The 24,840-nt window shown below is 44.5% G+C and overlaps 1 protein-coding gene across 1 annotated transcript in view; it reads left to right on the top strand.

Moving 5' to 3' along the window:
* The window catches only part of LOC8032612 (A-kinase anchor protein 1, mitochondrial), a 51,393-nt gene that overhangs the window by 7,330 nt on the left and 19,223 nt on the right, over positions 1–24,840 (top strand). The window contains exon 2 of the mRNA XM_029970296.4: positions 3,108–4,162. Within this exon, the coding sequence (XP_029826156.3) occupies positions 3,158–4,162 (1,005 nt within the window). The 5' untranslated portion in view covers positions 3,108–3,157. The remainder of the gene's footprint in view (positions 1–3,107; positions 4,163–24,840) is intronic.

Raw genomic sequence — 24,840 nt, 5'->3', positions numbered from 1 at the left:
TCTGAAAGTTTGCATATTCATAGTCTATTTTAGGCATTCCAACCGGTAAGGAGCGTTGTGCACACTGTATCACTGATATGGACTGTCTTAAATACCATGGGCATCATGTTATGGTGCTTTAGATTGAAATGTTTTTTACATTCAGCGCATCACCTCATTTTTCGGGCATCAGTTAGATAATGCATATAATAATTAGCCTCAACTTCATCTGTAATGTGACTAACATGAACAAAAAAGTGGGTTATGCTGCAGAGATAACTGTAGAGGCTCCGCAAAATTCAGAGTGATATTGTTAAAGTTCATTTAAGATATTAGGCAAGACAGATTTATATGCGAATGGAATGCAATTTTATGTCGCTTTCAAAGTTACATTGATGCGAAGCCAATCCGTCATTTTGTGTAATCAGTTCAGTTAACTTAAATGTAAGGGAACGACCAAAAGTTGGTGGTGATATGAAAGACGTTTCAGCTGAATGTTTGTGATAGTAAAGGCTCCTTAACAAGAAAGCATAAAGATTTTTTAAAAATTAATTGTTATGGCAACCTTGGCCTGTGTCCAGTCTGCTATGCCATGAGAAGCTTGCTTCGTGACAACCCTAGTGCAGTAGTGATATCTGACAAACCCTAGTCACAATATTTGCTTAGAAATTGTTTCTTCACATTTTTCAAACCTAAACTTCTCTGTAAGGGGTTAAGTAATTAAGGTTAGCAAATGAAAGCCAGAAAGAATACTAATTAATTATGTGCGGTGGCAGCTTTAGGGAGGTATCTACAAAGATGCAATCGCAGCCAGTGAAATCTAGGTGGACGAGTTTTCTATCAACACTCCGCATCAATTTCTTCGTTAATCTCGGTCACTTGACAACTTGGCGTGCCAGCATGCGTGCAGCAGTTCGTTGTCACCTGCACCGGTTCCTGGGCGCTTCGAACACTGCCCGAGAAGGTGTGCTGCCGCTTTTGTTTGGCTTCTGGTTTCTTGGGAGGCCTGTTAATGGCCGAAGGTTGGGCACAGATGTTTTTTTTTCTTACGTCTATCAAACAAGTGGTGTGTGCTGGGTTAGGCCGGGCAGGCGTGGCCTGGCCTTTTCAAACGAGGTTGCCTTGGTCGACGGAGTGTCAAGGTTGGTTTTGGAGAAACGGACAAGGGGGGGGAGAGAGGGAAGGGGGGACGCATTGTCTAATGGCCGCCTGGGAGGCCCTACTCCCTTGACACTCTTTCTGAGGTGTCCCCCTTCCCTGCTGCTCATACGGGCCAGAACGGCTACCACTTCTGAATTGGGCTGGGTTTGATTTATCGGTGAGGACAGTTATAGGCAATCACCATGGGGATTGTTAAAGTTGCAGGGCGTCTATCGTAGCACCCGGTGCCTGCGTCCCTAGATATAGGATATAGATAGCGAGGGAGGTGAGGTGCTACCTTTCTATCAAATTGATTTATTAGGGACTGGTGTCCTGTGCCCCACCTGTTGGTTAAAAAACTTGCATCTGCTCTTGCGCTCTAGCACAGCTCAACACTTGTGCTGGTTCGTGGAATCCTTCGATGGCTTCACGCCAGTTATTTTATCAGAATGACCTAGTCTTAGCCATCACATGTCAGAATTGTTTTTTTAAGGGTAGCACGGTTTTACAATGTTGTGAAGGAGGCACTAGAAGGTTTATTGGTTTGTCTTTTTATAGCGATCACTCTCTCTATTCACTGTAAGCGTTATAAAAAATGCAGAATTATGATCACGCACAACCTATTTCTTTATAGAACATGTGGTCAAAGGTCGCAATACGGCCCTTTTACTTTGGAAATAGGTTTGTTTGCATTTTCATGTGTTTGGGCAGGCAGATAGCCAGGATTTTGATTCGGGGGAGGGCCCGCCCATGACAAAGCGCTGTATGATGGGGAGGGGGGAGAGGAGGCCCCAGCAAAATGGAAAATTTGGGGGGGGGGGGGGGGGGGGGGGGGGGCCCCTCCCCCCCCATCCTGGATACGTGCCTGGGTTTGGGATTGGGTATATTGGGATGGTTGGAGTTCTTAGATTAAAATATCCTCTTAAAACGACAGATTCAAAAGCCACTTTAGTGCCCCTTTACATTCAGATCATGCCTTTCTGAAACAAATTTATTTGGCTTGTAGCAAAACCTGCACTGTGGTGTCTTGTCAGGAAACTAGGAAGATTAAATAAGTAGTGACACTGACAAGCTTTCATAAGGAGATTGTCGAGGTTTTGCGCTGGGTTTGAGAGTGCCCTTCGGATCTTGTGGGGTCTTTTCCCCTTCCTCCAAACAGCTGCAGAATTTCACTTGTAACTTGCCATATAATGCAGAGCATGTGCTGTCCTAAAATTTGATGGTTCTAATAACCAATGTGCAAAATGCATGTGGCAAGTTTGAGTAATAGAACTCTCGAGTCATGGTCTCTTTCTGGCTTGAAGATGAGGTACTAGTCCGAGAGTGCTTATTCTTCCAAGTTTCCACTCATTCTTTCTTGATGGCACAAGGATTGAAGTGCCATCCGAAGTCAGCCATAACATTTAACTTTTGGCAGAAGGTTGTTCAACACATATGAGCGTCCTGACATGCATCCCTTCTCAGTGCTAGAAAGTTGCTAATATAGAGAGAAAATTGAGCGGTGAGTGCCAACTATTTGATGTTGACAGGACATTACGCTTCTGAGTGGTGTAAACGAAAATAGAACGCAGAATTGAATAATGACTTGCGGACAGTTTGATCTTTTGTGTGGCTAACCGCACTGGCGTCAAGCTGGCTGCAAGTTGCCAACTCTCAAACTGCACTTCGTGTTGTAGCAGAAGCCATACAGTGCAGTAGGTAAAATTGAGTGGCACTACTTTAACTCGGAGCCTGCTTGTTCGAAGCAGCATTATAATTAAAACAACCTGAAAGACAGCACTGTCAAAGCTGGAGGTTGAGCCGAGTGGAATGGGAAGATTGCATCTCGTGTGCTTGCATGCCTTGGTCTTGGCAATGCTTTCTTTGAGGCCGTCTAAACCAAGAGGCTGTTCAGACAAGTCGGCTCTAGTCCCGTGGGAGAGATGTGTTCAGTTTGACCAGTGTTGGTAGCACGGTAGGCAACCGCTCCCCGTACCCTTCAAATGCAGGGGCCAGCGGCCAGTAGCGAGTCCCTGGAGCGGCCCCGCGAGGCCAGTCCATGGCCGGTCTGGGGCCGAGGGCGGCCGTCACTCTCCCGGCAGCCGCAGCCCTCGTCCTCCTCCTGTCCTTCTTCCTGCTCAAGAGGCGCCGCTCCAGACAAAACTCTGAGCGTGAACCCGTAGCACCCAGTGTCACGACCAAGCAGGAAAGCCCCGGCGATTCCAGACCCGCAGGAGAGCCTTCCGAAGCAGAAAAGGTCGAAGCCTCGGAATCATCTTCGGCCACGATGAGACTCAAGGACGAAAAGCCCAACGTGGTGGAGGTGCAGCTCAGAGGCCGGGCCAAGGAGAGGTCCCCGCCTGCCGTCGCAACGCAGCATGGCCCCAAGGCGGCGGCGTCCTCCGGGGAAGCTGGTGAGAATCGCAGAGAAGGGTCGCCCAAGCCCGTTGCAGATCTCACCGAGGACAGCGAAGTGCCACGGTTGGAACCACCCACAAAATGCGAAGGCGGTGCGTCGCCCGTTGCGTGCGGCCTCGGGAGTTCGTGTCCCGCAGAGGAGAATGTGGTGACTTCCTGTATGAAGTCCCCCTGTGTGGTGCTGACTGTGGATGTCTCGGGCGGAGACGGCGCTGCGGCGCGGGTGCTCGGCGAGGAGTCGAGTGGGGGCACCGATTGCGTGCCGGCGGCCAGCCCGAACAGCCCCAACGGGTCGGTGGACTCGCTGCTCTGCCTGTCGTCGCCATCGAGCTCCTCCACGGCGTCGCCACAGGCGAGAAAAAGCGAAAGCGCGGTCAAAGAGGTGCAAGACCATGTGGCATCGCTATCGCTGGCGGTGGAAGAGGTGGTCGTTGCCCGGGCGGCCTCCGAAGTGGGTGCAGTCGCCGGTGACCCCTCCCAGAGGGACGTGACGTCGGGGAGCAAGTGCAGTGACTCAGGAGCCTCGCGGGGCGAGGGAGGTGCGAAGGGGGCTACCGTGGCGGTTCCTCCGGCAGATGAGGCAAGCCCCGACGACAAGTCAGGGGTGCTCACGCAAGCGCTCGTCTTCTCGGATGCACACAGTGAGGTAAGCCACATTCCTGACTATCATATGGCAGAGGCACACTTGCCTAAGTAGAAAAATTAATTATGTGGCTCTTTGTTGCACCGAAGGTCAACAGTGGGGGGGATTTTATACGGGGCTTATGTCTCTGCTATACCAGGGCAGTTTGACCTGTGCTACATGGCCTCTTATCGAGGGTTTTAACGTGTGCATATTGTGCGGTCGTGGTACGCCATGACCCAAAATCCAAAAGAGAATTCGGATTTGTACTTGTTAAACTGTGTTCGTGCAGAAAGAGCGTAGAAGAACATACTAATGGGCACCATCAATATGATGCCACTGAGACACTTTCCCTTTCGTATTTTGGCCAGGGGCTGCAATGTGTATCCCCATCGAAACCAGCCAGGGTGGGAATTAACTCGTGATGTCTGAATCTGTATTGCAAGCTTTAAGACTGTCACATTGAGAAACACGGTGGCGACAGCAACGCAAAATGTTCGTCAGCAGTTAGTTAACTTAGTTCTTGGTTGCCCTGTTGCCTGACAAACCTGTCACATTTCGGGAACATCAGCATAACACAGGCGACAGCAACAATGTTGCCTCAATGTGTCAGCTTTTGGCAACGAAAATGGCAGCAACTTGCGTTGCACGACGTGTGTTGCCCAGATCAGTGGATGAGCAAATTTCGTGCTGTCAATACAACAACACAGATAGCTTTGATGGTGAAGTTTGTTATCAATAACGTGTATTTTTCAGAGCTTACTTGAATAAAGGCCTTAAAAATGTTATTCAACAATAATTAAGGCTGGAGTGCAGCTAAAATAATTTGATTAATGTTTTTCTGTATAATTACGGCAAGCGTAATTGCAGCAAGTGAAGAGACCAGCTCACATTACTGCTAGTGAAAATGGTATGCCTACTCGCCCGTTAATAAAATTTAGTAAACATTATCCACGAAAGCAAGGGATTAAAAAATGAAAGCATGCAAATGACCGCTCTCATCATGATTGTTCATGCTTGGTACTTGAAAACAGCCACTGCCAGACACCTGAATTGTTTCGAAAATCCCCCGACGTCTTGGGGAATCAAGCGAGCACATAGCATGGTAAAGGCAAATAGACGGCATTAAAAAATGCTTATTCCACCAATTGTTATGAATGATGATCGTATCGGTGTCATAGTTTTTAAGCATAGTACTAACTCAATTGTATGCTAGAAATAAAAATTGCATGCAAGATAGAATCGGACGGAAACGCTTCATACGGTGGTGTAAATCACGAATATATCAGCAATCTCATCTTCCTTGTTTAGGGCTAGTTGCTTCGTCAGCAAAGGAACAATGTGATAAAATAAAGAGCGAAAAATACTTCCCATGTCGAGTTTTCTAATCAAAGTCACTGGTTGCTGTCGTCCCGTGGTAATTTCCGGCCCTTCGAACCCATTAGCACTTTGTAGAATCACATTTCCAGCGACGACGCCACGCACACAGACAAAGGTGAACAATCAAGATGGCGGAGTGTTCCCCGTGTTGACTCTGCTGTCAACACTGTGTGACAGGGTGTTCTCTGGTTGTCGGACAACAAATCGGCGAACACGGTTGCTGGGTGACAAAAACCTGTTTCCTGACACTTGCCGTTACCTCAATGTGACCAGGTCGCCGAAGACATGTTTCTCTAGTGTTGATGGCAGAGTTGTGCAACTGTTTTCTCGGTAGTGACAGCACCTTTAGGTCACACGCAGCTGAACTGCAGTGTGTGGATGCACGCTGTGGAGAAACTTTGGTTATTACTCCTGGTATTGCCTCAGTTAATAGTAGGGGCATAGTCCATCTTGTGCAGGAAGCTTGTGTTGGTTTCCTGTACTGGCAAGTGGCAAAGGAAAAGAGGTGGCCAAGACCCGTTCAGGTCTCATGTCCTCTTGAGAGCACATGTGTTCTGAAAGGAACTTAACTTTTTAACTAGTGGCTCGTGGCTCTTGGATGCTTCCTGTCCCTTTACCTTTTTGGCAGTAGCCTGGTATAGTGGGAGGGCCATAAGTTGAGGTGTGCATTATTTCCCACCCGCAGGGGACAGTAGGTTATCTCGTGCCATCCATTTCCGACTGCTCAGATTGGGTGAGTTCCGTGCCGTCGTCAATGCACTGTTGCGCGGAGGGCAAGCACTGGTGTTGGGTCGGAATGAACGAAGGTGGCGTCTGTGGTCGTAGGGAATGTTTTGTGTGAGGCATGCCAGGAAAAAAGAAAAAAAAGGTTGGGGGATCCGGTCATGAACAGTGGAAGTCTGTGAAGTTTCTGAAGATGAGTTTCTGTAACGGCATGCTTCTTTTCACACAAACACGCGAGAAACTTGCATAAAAAATTTTCAGTGTACCGGGTTCATTTCCATCATTTCCAAAGATCTGAGTACTTTCTGAGAATCCTACATTTGTTGATGTAGGCCAACAGATGCCTCTGATGTTGCACTGCTGCGGTGATGCTGTGTATGGCACGTGCGGGTGCTTCACCTCTAATGAAGGTGATTTCTGGACATGACCTGCTCCTATACCTGTTGCGTGCCAAGCATGCTTGTGTGAAAAATGTGTTGGTTGGAATCCAAATTTCTTCTAGTTCGCAAACAAGTATGATTCGGGGCCCTGCATAACGTCATTATCTCTAGCAGTAGTTCTAAACGTTAGTGTCCTACTAAATTCATCGAGAAATGTTCTTAAAGTGCTAAAATAAATTAGATATGAGAAGTGTAAAAACTTCAATATGCTAATTTTTTTTTTCTTTAAGGAACTGCCAGATAAGGAAAAAAAAGTATGTAGGCTTACACAAAATATTCCATGTCCGACAAATTTGCACTTAAAACACTCGAAGGAGCCGATATTGACAATGTTTATCTAAATGGAAACGCACGGAGATAGTAATATACCAATATATCCAGGGCGGTCACGTAGCCACGATTTTGATGTGGAGGGGGCCCGCCTATGACAAAATGCTGTATGAGAGGGGAAGGGGGAGAGGAGGCCCCAGCGGAATGGAAGATTTCCTGGGGGGGCCCGGGCCCCATGCCCCCCCCCCCGGCTATGTGCCTGATCCAGAGGTGGTGTTACTCATAGCTTCGACGGAGTACTATTTTGCTTTCTTTTTGCAACTTTTCTCAGGACCGGAAACCCATGGGGGCGCCAGCCTGACTTTATCTCACGAAACGCTAACATAATTTTTCATGGTACACTCTGGCCGCAGCGGATCCTACTGCGAAGGCCATGCGAGCGCTGCGCAAAGCCTCTGTCTCTGCTCAATCTTCAAATCCGTTCATACGGTGAGCAAAGACAAAGGCAGCTAGCTAGCTTTGCATCCACCCACTAATCATTCCAACCAGAGCTGTGTATTCCAACGGCCCGCACACTGTCATCTCCTCTCCCTCAATTTCTACCTGTATTGAATTGGTTTTCATATATTCAGAAATATCATTATCCCTTCTGAAGGATTTTTTTTCTCTTTCATTGGCAAGTATTGTTCTTCTGGCTCATGAAAGGCAAGACGACGTCTCACAGTTCTTGATGCTTGACACATCTATGCGTTATAAATTGGTCAGATGCATTGGAAAATGTTTCTGTGAACTTGCGTAGTGATGTCGTTTCCATCCTGCTATGTTCAACCAAAATGTGAGGAATTTGCGCTATCATTCCATCAAAAGTTAATTCCTCCATCTCTGTATCAAAACTGAGAGCGGAGGCCCCGCTACACTGCCAGATCACTGCAGTAGGGTTGAGAGGATTTTCAAAATTTCCAGTTATTGCTTTTAATAAAATACTATTTGTTTCCACCTTCAGATTGAACTGACAATCTTAAGTTCCACAATCCTTGTAATTTGTGGCATATTAAGGTCAGTTAGCTTTGTTGAGTGTGCTTCCTACACCATACTGGTGTACTGTGGAGAAGTTGCTTTTGCGGATTGGTGAACATTGTGATTTTTGAGTATCCTGCTGCACCGCAGCACAGCCACAGACTTGGAGAAAAAGCACTTGTTCAGTGTGGAAGGTGCACATGCACTCATCCAGTGTATAAAAAAATATATATGAACTTTATAATGTTCATCTATTCGCTTCATGGCCCTCCCCCACCCAGTATTCCGCAATCCGTTTTTGTCCGGCTGATGTCGTCCGTAAAACCCAAGATTAAGCTTAACACTCTCATAAGAGAAATCACACCAGCATAGCTGTGGTTACATTTGAATCTTGGATAATAGGCGGATGCAAAGTGGTTTGAGGGTCTACGAAACAACTTAATGTACAGAGGCATGTAAAAGGCGACACCACATTTCTCACAGTCCTAAAGGCTCCCACTCTTTTTGCCTTTGCAGACGTGGCACCGCCTTGACGGGCTTAGTTTTACAGTGTTCGCTGGAATCTGACGAGGAAAATGCGCCCATTTTCAACCCTCTAGGTGCATTGGCGAGGCACCCAGAGTTGGCTTTCCACGTTGTCGGTATCCAGGCAACACCGTCTCTTTTACGATCTGCTCGGCATGGTCGACTTTCCATTTTGTGTAACTGACTTTCTTGCCGGTTGCCTTTTCACAGAGTATAAAGCTGTTGTAAACAGTCAAATCCATGATGTAAAAGAAGGTTTTCTTGTAGAACGTCTTCTGGGAAGGAAGCCAGCTGCTGGTCTTCATGTTACGCCCTCCATACCTCTATTGTATTCAAGTACTACCTGGGGTATGAGCACTGGCTTCTTGTCTTTTCCTTTTTTTTCCCGTGTCTGTCAGGTTGATAGCATCATGGGAGGTCGACAACATGCTCGCGGGCTTCTTGTCCTGCCATGTTAGGGCCATCACTCTGTGTGAAAAGAGACTGCAACACTCACCTTTCTGAAACTTCAACTTCAACTCTTTTGGCTCGTTCTTGTGACGCACTCCGACAGTCCCAACTGTGTTGGAACATGCTGCTTTGATGTGGACGTACAGTATTGGAAAAGAGTACCAATTGGTCATCCACAAGACTATCTTTCACAAGGTCGATTACAGCTGCCTCCCTGCACAACATTCCAGTGGCTGCCAGTGTCTTCTCACTTTTTTCTGTATATATAAAGAAGTTCAAGCAATACCCACTAGACGACTGGCGCAGCTTGTAAAATTTGATCCCGAACCGAGCTCGCTTCAAAGGGTTGAGCTGGATATGAGAGAGTCGACCCCGGAACTTCACGAGGCTCGTCCACTGCCAGTCCGTCTACTGGAGAGTATGAGTTTCAAAATTCCTTCTAGACATAGTCCGAGACCAGACATATCTTTTAAAGCTTGTCGTCATCCACTGTGAGGTTGTTGTCGCACAGGGGGAGGTGTCGTGGAAGGGCCCAAAACTGCTGTCTGGACATCACGGACGCGAAGAAAGGCGCACTAATGACACTTCTTTGAGACTAATAGGCCTGAATGCTACTCTTTTTTAACTTGGCTCATAAGCACACATAGTGCACAGTACACTTTCATCTCACCAGGAGTTTTCGAAAACCACAAAGGGTGAGGAGATGAAGCCTGCTTTCGCTTGCATACATGTTTGTATGATGCGCCAGCATCTGCCAGAAGTCCTCCCCTAGCAGAGCATTGAACATTCTCATTGTTGTAGGACTGTCACCTAGAGCTTTCTTGATAGTTCTCTTTACACCTGGCATTAAGGCAAAAAGGCGTTTCACAACTTCCTCGCCACTGTCATCATCATCCCACTGCCAGACGTCCAGCCTCGGAGCTTTTGAAGCTGGCGGTAAGGGGGGCGGCGAAGAATTGTCTGGTTCTCCTAAGTCCGACGTCTCAGATTCATCGGGACTGTCACTGTTGCTACTTTCATAGTCCACAGTGAACTCCAAGTCATCACAGTTATCGTCTTCGGAAATCTCAAGAATTTCCTCACTTGTGAGATTTCTTCTCTTTCGACACTCCATGCTTTCCATACAAAGAAAACACCCAAAAACTTCTTCCTTTTTGCTCCAACATATAAGATAAAAAAAAGTAGACAAATAGGACCATCCGGTGTCAAATGTACTAAAAAAAAAAGAAAAAACGCTTAGAACATTTAAAGTGTTGCCATCTATCCACATGCTTCGAAAATAAATGTTCTTTTGGAGATCCGCAGATCGCAGGCTTCGGAAGCGAATGGGTTAATGTGGCAACTCTACTCTGCAGTGATTTCTTTCTCTCTTCATAGTACCATTGCTAATGTGCATCTATATATATGATAGACTGTGATGTCTGTCCTGGTGAGTTGCATGAATCTTTGGTCGTGACTTGTTTTCAGATTCGAGACATAAAAGTGCATATATAAGTTCAGTGAGAAGATTTCTAAATAGTGTCATCAAGGTATGGGCTGCATTAGAGGTGTAGTTTTTATGTTGAGTCCTACATTTTTCTCGAAATGGAAATAGTTTTAACTTGTTTATGCTATGTCCTTCGTCAAACAGCACATCTTTCAAAAGCAGCTGCAGCAGTGGTCCTTTCTAATTCAATAAAAAAAAATATGGCTTTTGTTGGAATATTTTTGTTACCAGGTGTGGTGTTTTGAAACGCACCTATAAAGAGCTAGATTAGTGTTTGGGGGTAATAAAACTACCTGCTGTGCAATAGGTGGTTAAAGGCCGACGACCAGTTCCGATATTCTGCAAGGCAGAAGATCCTCCTCACCATGGGGGAAGAGGAAACGGGCAAGGGTGGACAGGGTAGAAGGGGGGAGAGGAGGAAGCGGGGGGGGGGACAAGTGGAAAGCGTGAACTGGTCGTCGATCTTTAAAAGTAGTTTTGCAAAAAGGAAAAAAAAAAAAGCAGTTTTTTTTTAGTTGTAACCCAACAGATGAACCCTAACATAGTATGCTTGCAGCGAAATTAACAAGACCAGTATGTGTTTGTGCACCAAAAGTTCTTTTTGCTGCTTTAAAACAAACTCTTGACTGCTCCAAATTGTGCTTCAAAACGACCCTGACTGGCTCGAGACAACCTGCTCAAAAACATTGCTTGAGGGCCAATAAGAGTTCCAGAGATCAAGGTTGTGCAACAGCAGTCGGTGCTCTTTTTCTTTTCATGCTACATATTAAATTAAGCCAACATTCATTTCTGCAGTGTTCGCTTCCCAGTTGTACATGATTAGGGGAAAACAGCGCTATAAGACCAGGACAAAGAGAAGGAACGTACACAACAGGACTGGTGCTGACTCGCAACTATGTGGTTTACTAAAAGAAAGCAAAGCACAAAATACTTCACACATGCAGTTCCCAGGTCTGGTTGCATCATATGTCCTTGGGATTTTATTGCATGAAAACTCCCCCCCAACGTATGAGTTGTTCCGAAAATGATGGTTAATTTCATTTTGGTGTTGGTCTTCGTTCATTGGGGGACGAACATCCAAGTTATTTGTAGGAAGTAATTCGCGACTCCAGCGACCTATAGGGAGCGCCACCACCAAACAAACATGGCGGCTCAGTCCAGGTCGCATCGGCTCGGCCGGGCCGTCTGAACAGGTGGCGCGTTCAATTAAACAGATTTTCTTTTGTTTAATGCCCAATTTTATAGGTATTTGACCTGAGACGGTTAAGTGTAGCCGGTGCACATAAACTTGCAGAGCATAGTTTTGTTTTCCAAGTGTGTTTTTTGTTCTTTTCATGTCAAACTTTCGTTTCGGAGATTTCGTTCGAAACCGGAACTATGGGCTCTGGAGAGACGGTAATATACTAATCAGTTTTGCTCATCTAAGGAAAGCGGCAATGACTGCAAAATTCTCCCACCGACAGTAATTTTCAGCCAACTCGCATGCCTCGACCATGCGACTTATCTGTCCGCGAAATCGGGCTTTTGTGCGTATCCGCGTTTAAGAAACAGCTTCAGTCGTCTGCTCGGTCAACAACACGGGCTGCAGGAAAATTACGAAAATTAAGCAAGCGCTTCTTGAGCCAAGAAGCATGTTAACCCGCCGGCACCCCACTGACCAGCTGATACTCGTATTTCAATTCAGGTTTTAGTAGCAATCCAGAAGTCATTTTGACGAGCGGATTATGTATTATATTACGTACTACGTCCCACTAAAGTGATATTAGTTGGTTGCCATATTTTAATTATTGTATTCCCCAACCAGAGAGATTTCTCTCAAATGTTTAGTTTCAAGATATTAGTATATTCTTTGGTTTGAAATATGACCTTAGTTAATTAGCTACTGGGTAAACTGCTGAATAAAAGTATATTTGACAGACAGAGAGATACTAAGTTAAACTTAGCCAAATGGTTCTAGCCGGTAGCACGGAGACGAATGCGGACAAACTGAAGAGAGTCTTCATTGGAGATTCACGCAGAACCTCTCTGCATTGAACTTGACTTTGAATCCTGAACGGAAAAAATGAGTATTTTTGTGGCCGGTCAACCTGAGCAATACAGACGTGTATTGCTGCTGGCTTAATTCGGCGGGGGTATAATATAAATATTGGAGGCGCGATAGATCATAATGCCGTGACAGCTTCTAACGTTGCGAGACGTGTCCGCCACCTTTTGAAAACAAATAATTTCTTTCATTCTTTATTTGCAGCGAGCAGGCTTTCCTGAATCAAATAATTGTGAAATCAGCCCAACTCCTTCAGAGTGGTCCAGAGGATTTTTCGGCGAAAAGCAGCCAAGATGAATAGCCGACGCACCGACCGGCGTGGGTGGTTCAAACTTGAAGCTAATCGAACACAACCAAACTCAAGAAAAGCAACTATCGAACCTTCCCATTCACTTGACTGCAGCATTGGTGTTCCCTCCAGCGAAATGCCTTGTCTGTCGTCCTCCCACTGTTCTACGTCCTTATAAAGAAACCCCTTATCAATTACCAAGTAGTCGTCACTTTGAATGTGATTCGAGACAGACAAGAAATCAAAACGTTTTTCCGCGATTCCTCCCCATCAAAGAAATCGAAAACACGTGATGGAAGGAAACAATCTACCGAGGCTTTGCCACACTAATGAACACTTAGGCAAACTTAAGAAATTTTCGGACCTTCGTGAAATTACACTGTTCGCCATCGCGCCGACAACACGTGTCCGCGAAAGCCACCAGAGACGCGGAGGGGCGCGGAGCGACTTGGACCAGCTGGTTCCCGGTTTTCCCGCTTGGTGGCGTCCGTTTTGCTGGAGTCGCGAATAGCTAAGCCAGTGGTTTGCAAAAAATAGTGTAGGCTGGCTATTAAGGGGAAGAACTTAGAGAAGTCAGGAAAGCACCAGAATATTTTGGCCAAACATTGAGAGTATGAGAATACTTGTGCATAAATGCCAATCATGCCATGCTTTCATTTATTAATATTTTTGTGTGCTGGTTCTCTGAATAATGGATCAATAATTATACAACTACAAACGAAAGCTCCAAACACAAATCTTGTTCTACCCGAGCTTGCTGGAGATTGCAATGTAGTGTGTTGCACCACTGTCATCATAATGTTTTTTACAAGGTCACTTTTTTTTATGAGTACTTGATTTCTGATGGGCTGTGAATAGGTATGGGGTAGAATTTCACATGTACTATGCAATACAAGTCACATAAAGTATACACTAAAAAGCAAAAAAATATCTAGAACAATACTGGCAATTATGTCTATAATAAGTGTATAAAAATAAATAAAAAACTAATTTATACACTTTAATAGTACAAAAGAAAAATCAATCCAAATAGTCAACACTAGTTATCACTTCCTATAAAGAGAAGAAAAATGTTTACATGTTATAATACATAAATTTATGTATTATAACAAAAAGTAAATGTGACAGTACCAGTGCATAAACACCCTAAAAACACTTGCAGCCTATTGTCATATCATTAAGTTTTCATAACTTGGTATGTTCCACGAGATTTATTTGAGAGGTGGTCGCTCCTGTGTGTTTTCTTTGTTTTAAATGCCTTCCTTCTTCTGTAGTCTCAGCCTTTAGTTATGTTTGCAATTCACCAACTCATCTACATACTGCTCATTTGCTCGGTCACTTGTATGACTGCCTGACAAGGTCCACGAGTATGATGCACAAAAACCAGAAAAATCGGGAAAAGTATGCAAACCAGGAGCGGTCAAAGATACCTTGTAGGCGGTAACTTCAAGTTCATTGACAAACCAGACAGTGCAGTGTAAGGGCAGATCAAACAGAGTCAAGTTCTAAGTGGTAGAAATTGTAGAATTACAAAGCCCCTGCGTTGCAACCTTTTGCATTGTGTAGGCTCTATACTAGGGATTGATTGCCTGCCAAGTTGCCGACATCGGTGTTGTTACTTTAAATGCCAGCCTTGCCCAAGAGCTTTATGGTTTCATAAAGTTTTTCGGAAAATTCCAACTGCCCACTTTTGGAAGCATCGCTAGCTTGTTTGCATGCAGAAAATGACAAAACCAATTCAAAGCACACCATCTGTCTTCTGCAGTCATCACCTGTTTGAGGAGGCCTCTCTTTCTTCTGGCTCTCGCTTTAATTCCCGTGTCGGCTTGGCCATGCGTGTGTGGGAACAGCTGCTGCTGCCCCTCCCCCACTGTCCCCCTCTTCCTGCCGTGTGTGTACGCCACTGAATGCCTCTTTGGTTGCTGGCCAGTTGCGTCAAAGCTCACTGGCAAGTGGCCTGCCACGTCGTTCCTTGACGGAGGACAGCTCCTCTTCGTACAGGTTGTCCTTACAAGGACAACCTGCTACACTGGCGTGCGTTTCAAGGTGTCATCGAAGAAACAGCCCCAAGAAGGGTAGTCCTTGTGTCAGCATTGGTAGGGTTTGGGCACGAGACTTCTTCTGAGAAGATGGGTAGTTGCTCTGTGGAGGTGGTGTGCCCAGACCGGTGCCTTGGGTTCTCGATGGGCTGCGAGAGGCTTCTGGTCATTGAAGAGTTGCTTTTGAAGGAGATGGAAGAGAGTTGCGAGGTGGACGATCTGGAGCTGCCGCAGGATTCCTTCAACTGTGTCCTTTGGGTGAGTGGAATGTTGGCATATTTAGTCTTACCGTGCTTGGAGGCATGAAGAACTCCCCACAAGGCTGGCTGACACCCCCAGGTTCTGTGATTGGTTTGTCCAAGGAAGGTTAGAGTTAGGAAACAGGTTTAATACTTGCACTAACAACTTTCTGGCATATGGCATACTTGCCACACAGTGTGTTTTTTTGTGTTCCACTTCAAAATTGGGCAGCACCCTTGTGGAACACTGGACCAGCAGTGTTGACAGCTGGTGTAAAGGAAGCTCAAACCAATTCAATGCCAATGTTGTAACAGAAAGTCATCAACCATTTTAATGTGTAACAGTTGTCCCTGGTAAAAACTTTAATGAGTTCCATGTGGTGCTGTTTCATTGAATGCTTTGGAGTTTTCGATTGTTTGTGCCTTCTGGATGCGGTCACTGCTTTGCTTTAGTAGAAGTAGGTTAGCTTTTCTCGCCTATCCACTGTTGCTTCTGTTGTGTGAACTTAGTTTCCTTCTGCACCTGTTAAAGACGCCACTGGCAAGATGTGTTGCGCAAACGAAGTCTCTCGCTCAAATTCAAGGAACTCGAGAGCAGCTGCCTGTAACGTGACCGACATTGGCAGGTACTCAGGTTGTTAAGAGGCTAAAAAGGAAACCAGTCTGTGTAGCTGCTTTTTGCTTTAAACAGTTGCAGTCATCTTGTTTCCAGGCAATCTTCATGTGGTTATTCTCCACCTCTTGATTCATTTCATTAACATTTTTGGTTTTTTCATGGTTTGCAAAGCCCTTAACGGTTTCTTGTGTCAATAAAACGTCTTGGGTGACGAGGGAGCCCCATCATGGTGGCTCCCCTGTAAGGCGGTTTTTTTTTATACATGAGTCCATCCACATCATTGTAGTAAGGACAGTATATTATTGGAACATGCTCATTGCTTTGGAGGCTGTAGACCTGTTTGGTCGTGTCTGTGGTCTACGGAACATTATTTTTTGTGCTGACTGGCCTTACTCAATTGAAGATGGCACTTAGTACACTTCTTTGTTGTCTATAATCCTTCCAGGATGTTTCTATTCAAAGAATTCCATTTCTCATTAGTTCAGTGATGTGATTGCTGCACCAAAGTGTTTTTACCCTGCTACATCCCTTTCCAAAATTCGAGGACTTTGTGCTAACATTGTGCCAAAAGTCAATATCAATAAAAGTACTTAATAAAAACTAGGGTCCCGCTGCACAGCTAGAGAGTTACAGTGAGCTTCTGCAAATTTTTAGAACTTTCGGTTATGGCATCAGATGTTGTACTTTTGACTTCATCTCTATGAAACACTGACAGTACTCGCAAGTTTCACAATATTTCTCATGTGCGTGGTCTGTTGTTGGTGGATTAGCTAGCTTCGTTCAGCAGGCACCTAGCCAGGATTTGTTTCAGGGGGGGGGGAGGCCGCCCGGCCATGACAAGATGCTGTATGAGGGGGAGGGGGAGAGGAGGTCCCAGCAAAATCGAAGATTTCGGGAAGGGGGGGGGGGGGGGTGAGACACACTGAACTGTCGTTCAGTGTTTCTCACCACGCATTGGTGTACTGCAGTGGAGCAACAACCGCAAAATGAATATTGTCTCTTGTTTCACTGCAGCGCACCTGCCTGCTAAGGGGAAAGCACCCTTCCAAAGTTGGATGTTATGCACAATTTTTTAATAAAGCTGTGGCTATTATCATTGCAAAACAAAGCATCTGGCCACCGCCATGTTTCTGCTCGTGTAACCAAGGCCACGCAATTGCAAACCTGCTAAAGCTACCCTCGTGTGTGAGACGTCATGCTTGCAAATGTCTATATTCTGACAATATTTCTTTTAGAGCACAGCTCATAGGTGCCCGCTTCCGGGTTTCGCGATGTCGCCGTCGGCATAACTGCGCTAAATTTAGCGGGAAAATTGATGTCACGTGACCTCAACACCAATTCGATTCCCCGCTATATTTAATGGGGAAAATGATGTCACAAGACTTGGTGTCACATCACCTATAAATAAATTCAGTTTCCCCGCTTAATATAGCGGGGAAAACGACGGGTGCCTAAGAGCTGCGCTCTAAAATGTGTTTGACGAGAGCAGCAAACTAATTGTTAAGTTGTAGACATAAAAAAAAAAAAATTTTGGTAGAATTGAGCGAAGGAAAGAAGTTCATTCAATATTTGTTAAGGAGTCTACATGACTGTCGTGGATAATAAAGATCTGACTTACCGTAAAATACCGGGCAAGCGCCCACTCAAACTTTGGAGATAATCGCAAAAAAATGGGGGATGGGCGCTTGTCCGGTCATCAATTTTACATATAAATGTACTGTGCATATTTTCTCAGGTCTCAAAAAATTGGTAATGGGCGCTTAATGTGGAATGGGCGGATGCGCAATATTCTACGGTAATTTATTGCTTTTTCTTTTGCTTTATATTTTTGTGTGTTTTTATATTATTTTTAATATTCTGTATATTAGTGTTGCATGCAGGCGTGTGCATGTGTGTAGAGGAGTGGCCTGCTGCGCCGAACGCGCGGCCGGCTTGAGAAATTTTTTTTCCTGTATCAATTTCATCAGGGTTGCTCCAAGGGTCCCTCAATATTTGCACGAATACAAAAGCAATCTCAGTTTCAATATTTGTCTAATCCTGTTTGATATGAGCTCATAGGAGTTAGTTCTTAAAAAGAGAAAACCATCTTTAAAAACCAGCGAGGAACAAAGAATTTCATCTTAGAGTCGTCGGAAAAGTATTCGCTCTGCCAACAGCTTTGTCAATACTCGTTCATCTCCAGGGGAAAAATAAAGAAAAAAGTTTTCCTGCATGTTAAAATTACATTCATGCTGTATTTTCACGGCGCATTATACGTGAGAAATCTGTTTTTTCTAATTGTAATGTCAGATTATCTGTACCTAACCTGCTTGGGCACGATTCAAGTGTATAGGTGATAAAAACAATTACATTCAGTGAAATACCGAAACCAACAGTTCGGTGCACCAACAACAAAAAGGCGTCAACCAGAAAAGAAAAAAAAATCGTGTGGCAAATTGCTGGGCAATAGTGTTGCACACGTGAAGCGTCCTAGCATGACGTGACATCAGGTTACCTGACGTCAATTTCCCCGCTTAATTTAGCGGGGAAACTGAATTGGCGTGCGTGGGTCATGTGACGTTTATTTTCCCGCTAAATTTAGAGGAAAAACTAAATTGCTGTATAGGTCACGTGACATCAGGTTACGTGATGTCAGTTTCCCCGCTAAATTTAGTGGGGAAACTGAATTGATGTGTAGGTCCCGGGATGTTAATTTTCACGCTATATTTAGCGGGAAAATTCATGCCCCGTGAGCTGGCGTCACCAGACCTATACACCAGTTTAACTTCCCTCCAAAATTTAGCGGATAAACTGAATTGGTGTGTAGGCCGTGACATCCCATAATGCAACACTGTGCTCATTGCATGATGGGACGTCACAGGCTATAGCTTCACAAAATGCGGAGCAACTGGCCAAAAATGTCTCGCATTATAAACCCGGTTGTCATAGTGAAATAATTAGTAGTTATGTGCAATTTGTGTGACAGTACCCAGGACACTGGAAAGTGCAGGTCAATCCCCTGTATGGAGGAGGAGGGGGGAGAGTGCAGAGGAGGAGGGTGAAAGGGTACGAAGGAGGGGAAGGTATGGAGGAGGAGGATGGAAGGAGGTAGAAGAGGAAGAGGGTGCGGATTAGGAGGAGGGGCATACCCTCCCCTCCTTCAAGAGCTGCGCTCTAATTTTGCGTAACAGAGGTGTGTAAACATCTTTTTTTTTTTTTTTTTTTAATTCGAGATTTAGCGAGGATACTTGAATATTGCTAAAATATTTGTATGGTCGGCTCTATGGGTTTATTGTTTTATGCCAATTCTCTTGTTTGGTTGTTACCGTTATGTGACTTCATATCTGTTTGATGGCAGAGTCAATAAAGTACATTGAAACTAAATTAGTTGGAGCAGTGGATGGAAACTTGAAAACAACCTTAAAGGGAAAAGTCTGGTTAGGACACGCGTGTCAGAAAACAAATTTTACGGGGAGAAAAAAGAAAGGAGGAATTGAAGCAATATTGACGGTGCGAGACGCGATTTAGCTGGTAGTCACCTCCTTTCCACTTGTTTTCTCTCAGCATTTCGGGCGCACGGATTGAGGCGGAGAGAGTGTATGACCATCTCGTTGAGGTGGAAAGAGTGTATGACCATTCTATGACGTCATGGACTTTGCGTGCAGAATTTGAAATAAATCTCGCACTGTCAATATTGCTCCAATTTTTTTTTTTTTTTTTTCGCATAAAATTTATTTTTTGATTTGTGTCCCAAACCAACCAAAAAGTTCTCTTTTTTTTTTTTTGTTTAGTTGCTTTTTAATGTGAAATACCGGGCAAGCGCTCACACAAGATTTAGAGATAATTGTAAAAAAATGGGGGATGGCTGCTTGTCCGGTCATCAGTTTTTTATGTAAATGTATCGTGCATATTTTCTCCGGTGTTACAAATTTCGAAGTGGGCGCTTAATGTGGGGGGGGGGGGGGGGGGGGGGGGGGGCGGGGGCGGGGCGCCCGCCCGCCCGCCCGCCCGCCCATGACAAAATGCTCTATGAGGGGGACGGGGAGAGGAGGTCCCAGCAAAATCGGAGATTTCGGGAAGGGGGGGGGGGAGGGGGGTGAGAAACACTGAACTGTCGTCCAGTGATTCTCACCATGCATTGGTGTACTGCAGTGGAGCAACAACTGCTAAATGAATATTGTCTTGTTTCACTGCAGTGCACCTGCCTGCTATGGGGAAAGCACCCTTCCAAAGTTGAATGTTATGCACAATTGTTTAATAAAGCTGTGGCTATTATGATTGCAAAACAAAGCATCTGGCCACCGCCATGTTTCTGCTCGTGTAACCAAGGACACGCAATTGCAAACCTGCTAAAGCTACCCTCGTGTGTGAGACGTCATGCTTGCAAATGTCTATATTCTGACAACATTTCTTTTAGAGCACAGCTCGTAGGTGCCCGCTTCCGGGTTTCGCGATGTCGCCGTCGGCATAACTGCGCTAAATTTAGCGGGAAAATTGATGTCACGTGACCTCAACACCAATTCGATTCCCCACTATATTTAATGGGGAAAATGATGTCACAAGACTTGGTGTCACATCACCTATAAACAAATTCAGTTTCCCCGCTTAATATAGCGGGGAAAACGACGGGTGCCTATACTTCGTTTCAGCTTCGGTCCGAGCGCGGCCGATGTTATGAGCCGAAGGGCCAATCAAACAGCGAAAGAGGCACAACGTCATGGCGTGCTCTCTGCAGTTGATAGGACCAGCGTGCTCTCTGTGCGTGCTCCTTCGCCGGCTAGTCCTATCAAGCGCAGAGCGCGCGCCATGACGTTGCGCTCTTTACGCTGTTTGATTGGCCCTTTTGCTCGTAACATCTGCCGCGCTCGGACGGAAGCTGAAACGAAGTATAAAAGCTGCGCTCTAAAATGTGTTTGACGAGACCAGCAAACTAATTGTTAAGTTGTAGACATAAAAAAAAAAAATTTGGTAGAATTGAGCAAAGGAAAGAAGTTCATTCAATATTTGTTAAGGAGTCTATATGACTGTCGTGGATAATAAAGATCTGACTTACCGTAAAATACCGGGCAAGCGCCCACTCAAACTTTGAAGATAATCGCAAAAAAATGGGGGATAGGCGCTTGTCCGGTCATCAATTTTACATATAAATGTACTGTGCATATTTTCTCAGATCTCAAAAAATTGGTAATGGGCGCTTAATGTGGAATGGGCGGATGGGCGGTATTCTACGGTAATTTATTGCTTTTTCTTTTGCTTTATATTTTTGTGTGTTTTTATATTATTTTGAATATTCTGTATATTAGTGTTGCATGCGGGCGTGTGCATGTGTGTAGAGGAATGGCCTGCATCGCCGAGCGCGCGGCCGGCGTGAGAAATTTTTTTTCCTGTATCAATTTCATCAGGGTTGCTCCAAGGGTCCCTCAATATTTGCATGAATACAAAAGCAATCTCAGTTTAAATATTTGTCTAATCCTGTTTGATATCAGCTCATAGGAGTTAGTTCTTAAAAAGAGAAAACCATCTTTAAAAACCAGCGAGGAACAAAGAATTCCATCTTAGAGTCATCGGAAAATTATTCGCTCTGCCAACAGCTTTGTCAATACTCGTTCATCTCCAGGGGAAAAATAAAAAAAAAGTTTTCCTGCATGTTAAAATTACATTCATGCTGTATTTTCACGGCGCATTTTACGTGAGAAATCTGTTTTTTCTAATTGTAATGTCAGATTATCTGTACCTAACCTGCTTGGGCACGATTCAAGTGTATAGGTGATAAAAACAATTACATTCAGTGAAATACCGAAACCAACAGTTCGGTGTACCAACAACAAAAAGGTTCCAACCAGAAAAGAAAAAAAAATTGTGTGGCAAATTGCTGGGCAATAGTGTTGCACACGTGAAGCGTCCTAGCATGACGTGACATCAGGTTACGTGACGTCAATTTCCCCGCTTAATTTAGCGGGGAAACTGAATTGGTGTGTGTGGGTCATGTGACGTTTATTTTCCCGCTAAATTTAGAGGAAAAACAAAATTGCTGTATAGGTCACGTGACATCAGGTTACGTGATGTCAGTTTCCCCGCTAAATTTAGTGGGGAAACTGAATTGATGTGTAGGTCCCGGGCTGTTAATTTTCACGCTATATTTAGCGGGAAAATTCATGCCCCGTGAGCTGGCGTCACCAGACCTATACACCAGTTAAACTTCCCTTCAAAATTTAGCGGATAAACTGAATCGGTGTGTAGGCCTGTGACATCCCATAATGCAACACTGTGCGCATTGCATGATGGGACGTCACAGGCTATAGCTTCACAAAATGCGGAGCAACTGGCCAAAAATGTCTCGCATTATAAACCCGGTTGTCATAGTGAAATAATTAGTAGTTATGTGCAATTTGTGTGACAGTACCCAGGACACTGGAAAGTGCAAGTCAATCCCCTGTATGGAGGAGGAGGGGGGGAGAGTGCAGAGGAGGAGGGTGAAAGGGTACGAAGGAGGGGAAGGTATGGAGGAGGAGGATGGAAGGAGGTAGAAGAGGAAGAGGGTGCGGATTAGGAGGAGGGGCATACCCTCCCCTCCTTCAAGAGCTGCACTCTAATTTTGCGTAACAGAGGTGTGTAAACATCTTTCATTTTTTTTTTTTAATTCGAGATTTAGCGAGGATACTTGAATATTGCTAAAATATTTGTATGGTCGGCTCTATGGGTTTATTGTTTTATGCCAATTCTCTTGTTTGGTTGTTACCTTTATGTGACTTCATATCTGTCTGATGGCAGAGTCAATAAAGTACATTGAAACTAAATTAGTTGGAGCAGTAGATGGAAACTTGAAAACAACCTTAAAGGGAAAAGTCTGGTTAGGACACGCGTGTCAAAAAACAAATTTTACGGGGGGGAAAATAAAGGAGGAATTGAAGCAATATTGACGGTGCGAGACGCGATTTAGCTGGTAGTCACCTCCTTTCCACTTGTTTTCTCTCAGCATTTCGCGCGCACGGAGGAGAGGTGGATTGGCTTGGCCAACACATTGAGGCGGAGATGGTGTATGACCATCTCGTTGAGGTGGAAAGAGTGTATGGCCATTCCATGACGTCATGGACTTTGCATGCAGAATTTGAAATAAATCTTGCGCTGTCAATATTGCTCTAATTTTTTTTTTTTTTTTTCGCATAAAATTTATGTTTTGATTTGTGTGTCCCAAACCAACCAAAAAGTTCTAATTTTTTTTTTTTTTTTTTAATGTGAAATATTGGGCAAACGCTCACACAAGATTTAGAGATAATTGCAAAAAAATGGGGGATGGGTGCTTGTGTCCGGTCATCAGTTTTTTATGTAAATGTATCGTGCATATTTTCTCCGGTATTACAAATTTGGAAGTGGGCGCTTAATGTGGAATGGGTGGGTGCACAGTATTCTGCGGTAATTGCTTTATACTCGATTCTCTACCAAAAATAATGATGCACTGCAGTTTGTTCTGTCCTTCATCAATCGACACCTTGTTGCCATGTTTGGTGCTTCTACGCATAACTAAGCAGGGTGTGATATGTTCAAAGAAATCAGGCCTGCCATGTAACTGATGCTTACAAAAGGTTTCGCATAAGTAGGAGGGCGAAGTAGACATTGTCTTTCAGTTTGACAGGCCAACACACAAGTCTTCACACACTATTTGCTGTGGTATAATGAAAATAAAGTGTGCTTATGCTCCAGAAGTTCTTTTTGCTGCTCCAAAATGAACTTTAGGCTGCTCTAAAAGGTGCTTTAAAATGACTTTAATCAATCACATCACTGTTGGTTCCACCTTTGTGGAATATCCATGAGCTCTGAGTGTTCCCACATCAGATCATACAACAATGGTCTGGGTAATGTCTCTTTTTATATTTGTGTAAAAATATGTGTGAAAGGCATGTTCTCGGGAGGAGCACTCAGGTATATGTGAACGCTGCAGTGAATTTTTTTCCCGAGATATGAAATTTCGAAGCTCCAGGCATCGAGATTGCCAAGATTTCACTATGGTACTTTGCACAGCTGTCAATTTCGCACCAAAGCATGCACATAGTAATTTTTCCTACTTATTTATGAAAGGTTTACAACATGTATGCAGAACATCAAAAATTTACAATAAAAATTTTGTGAAAAAAAAAAAAAAAAGAGAAGCTACGAAACACATTGAGTACACATGTTTTAGAGACAGATTCGCTCATTATTAACCAGCAAACTACTTCGTATAAAATGGCAGAAAATATATCAAAATGAACATCTTTAAATGCATTTTACAAATATATCAAAAGTATGCTTAGCCATTATTGTAGTTGTGTATCAATGCAGAAATGCAGCTGATTCCTCTTAGCATGTGCAAAATTGCATGTCAATTGCATGCGCCAAAAAAACAATTTCAGTCGCCTTTCAAAGTCGAAACTAAACTGAGTACCATAATTGAGCTTGCCTGTGTTATGTGGCGCATGTGGCCGCCCGACACAAAGTATCCTGTACCAATTGTCCATCTGGTCTTGCATGGTTTTCCCGCCGTCTCATGTTTCGCGCTCTCGTCGTCTCGTGGGTCCCGTCTCGCGTCTTTTTAAAAGTATTTTCAACAACAGACGCGGGTGTGTGCGGACGCTCCGACGCTAGCGTGCCGGATACCGGTCATGCCGTCATGCTTTGAAACAAAACCATGTTTTTGCGCTGCGGGAGTTACTTTGCAAGCTAAAGCACTCGCTCCTGGAAGCAGTGGCCGTGGGAAAACTATATTTGGTCCCTGCCTTCCAGTCACCGTGATCGCGCGACGTTGGGTGTTGCCGTCCTCACGTCGCTGCAGATATGGCACTTTCTAAAATGAAGCCTAGTACTGCCGGATGTTTATCAACATTCCTGTTCTTGTTCAAATCCTACGTTACTATAGAAATCCCTCATTAACTCAGATACTGCCGTGTCGAAGTATTGATTACCTAGGTTTTTCTCGGTGGGCTTTCTTTCAAGAGGGACCCCGGTACGTGAAAAATCTGCCGTGAAAGAAAGTTGGTGAAGAGAAGTGAGCTAAAACAAAGAAGACAATGTATCCACGCTGAACCCGCACAGCGCGCTTGTTTGTCTCGAGTTCAGTCGTTGTACAAAGCGCTCCAAGAACTTTTTGACCCTGGCTTGCAATGCCTTGCAGCAATGCGTTCGGGTTCTTTTTTTTATTATTTTTTTGTGTGTGTTTGACAGTTTAGCT

This window comes from Ixodes scapularis, unplaced genomic scaffold, assembly GCF_016920785.2.
Source record: "Ixodes scapularis isolate PalLabHiFi unplaced genomic scaffold, ASM1692078v2 PGA_scaffold1__304_contigs__length_218370807, whole genome shotgun sequence".
Classification (NCBI taxonomy): Eukaryota; Metazoa; Arthropoda; class Arachnida; order Ixodida; family Ixodidae; genus Ixodes; species Ixodes scapularis.
Note: the sequence above shows the minus strand (reverse complement) of the source record. Positions and strands in the feature narration are given on the sequence as shown.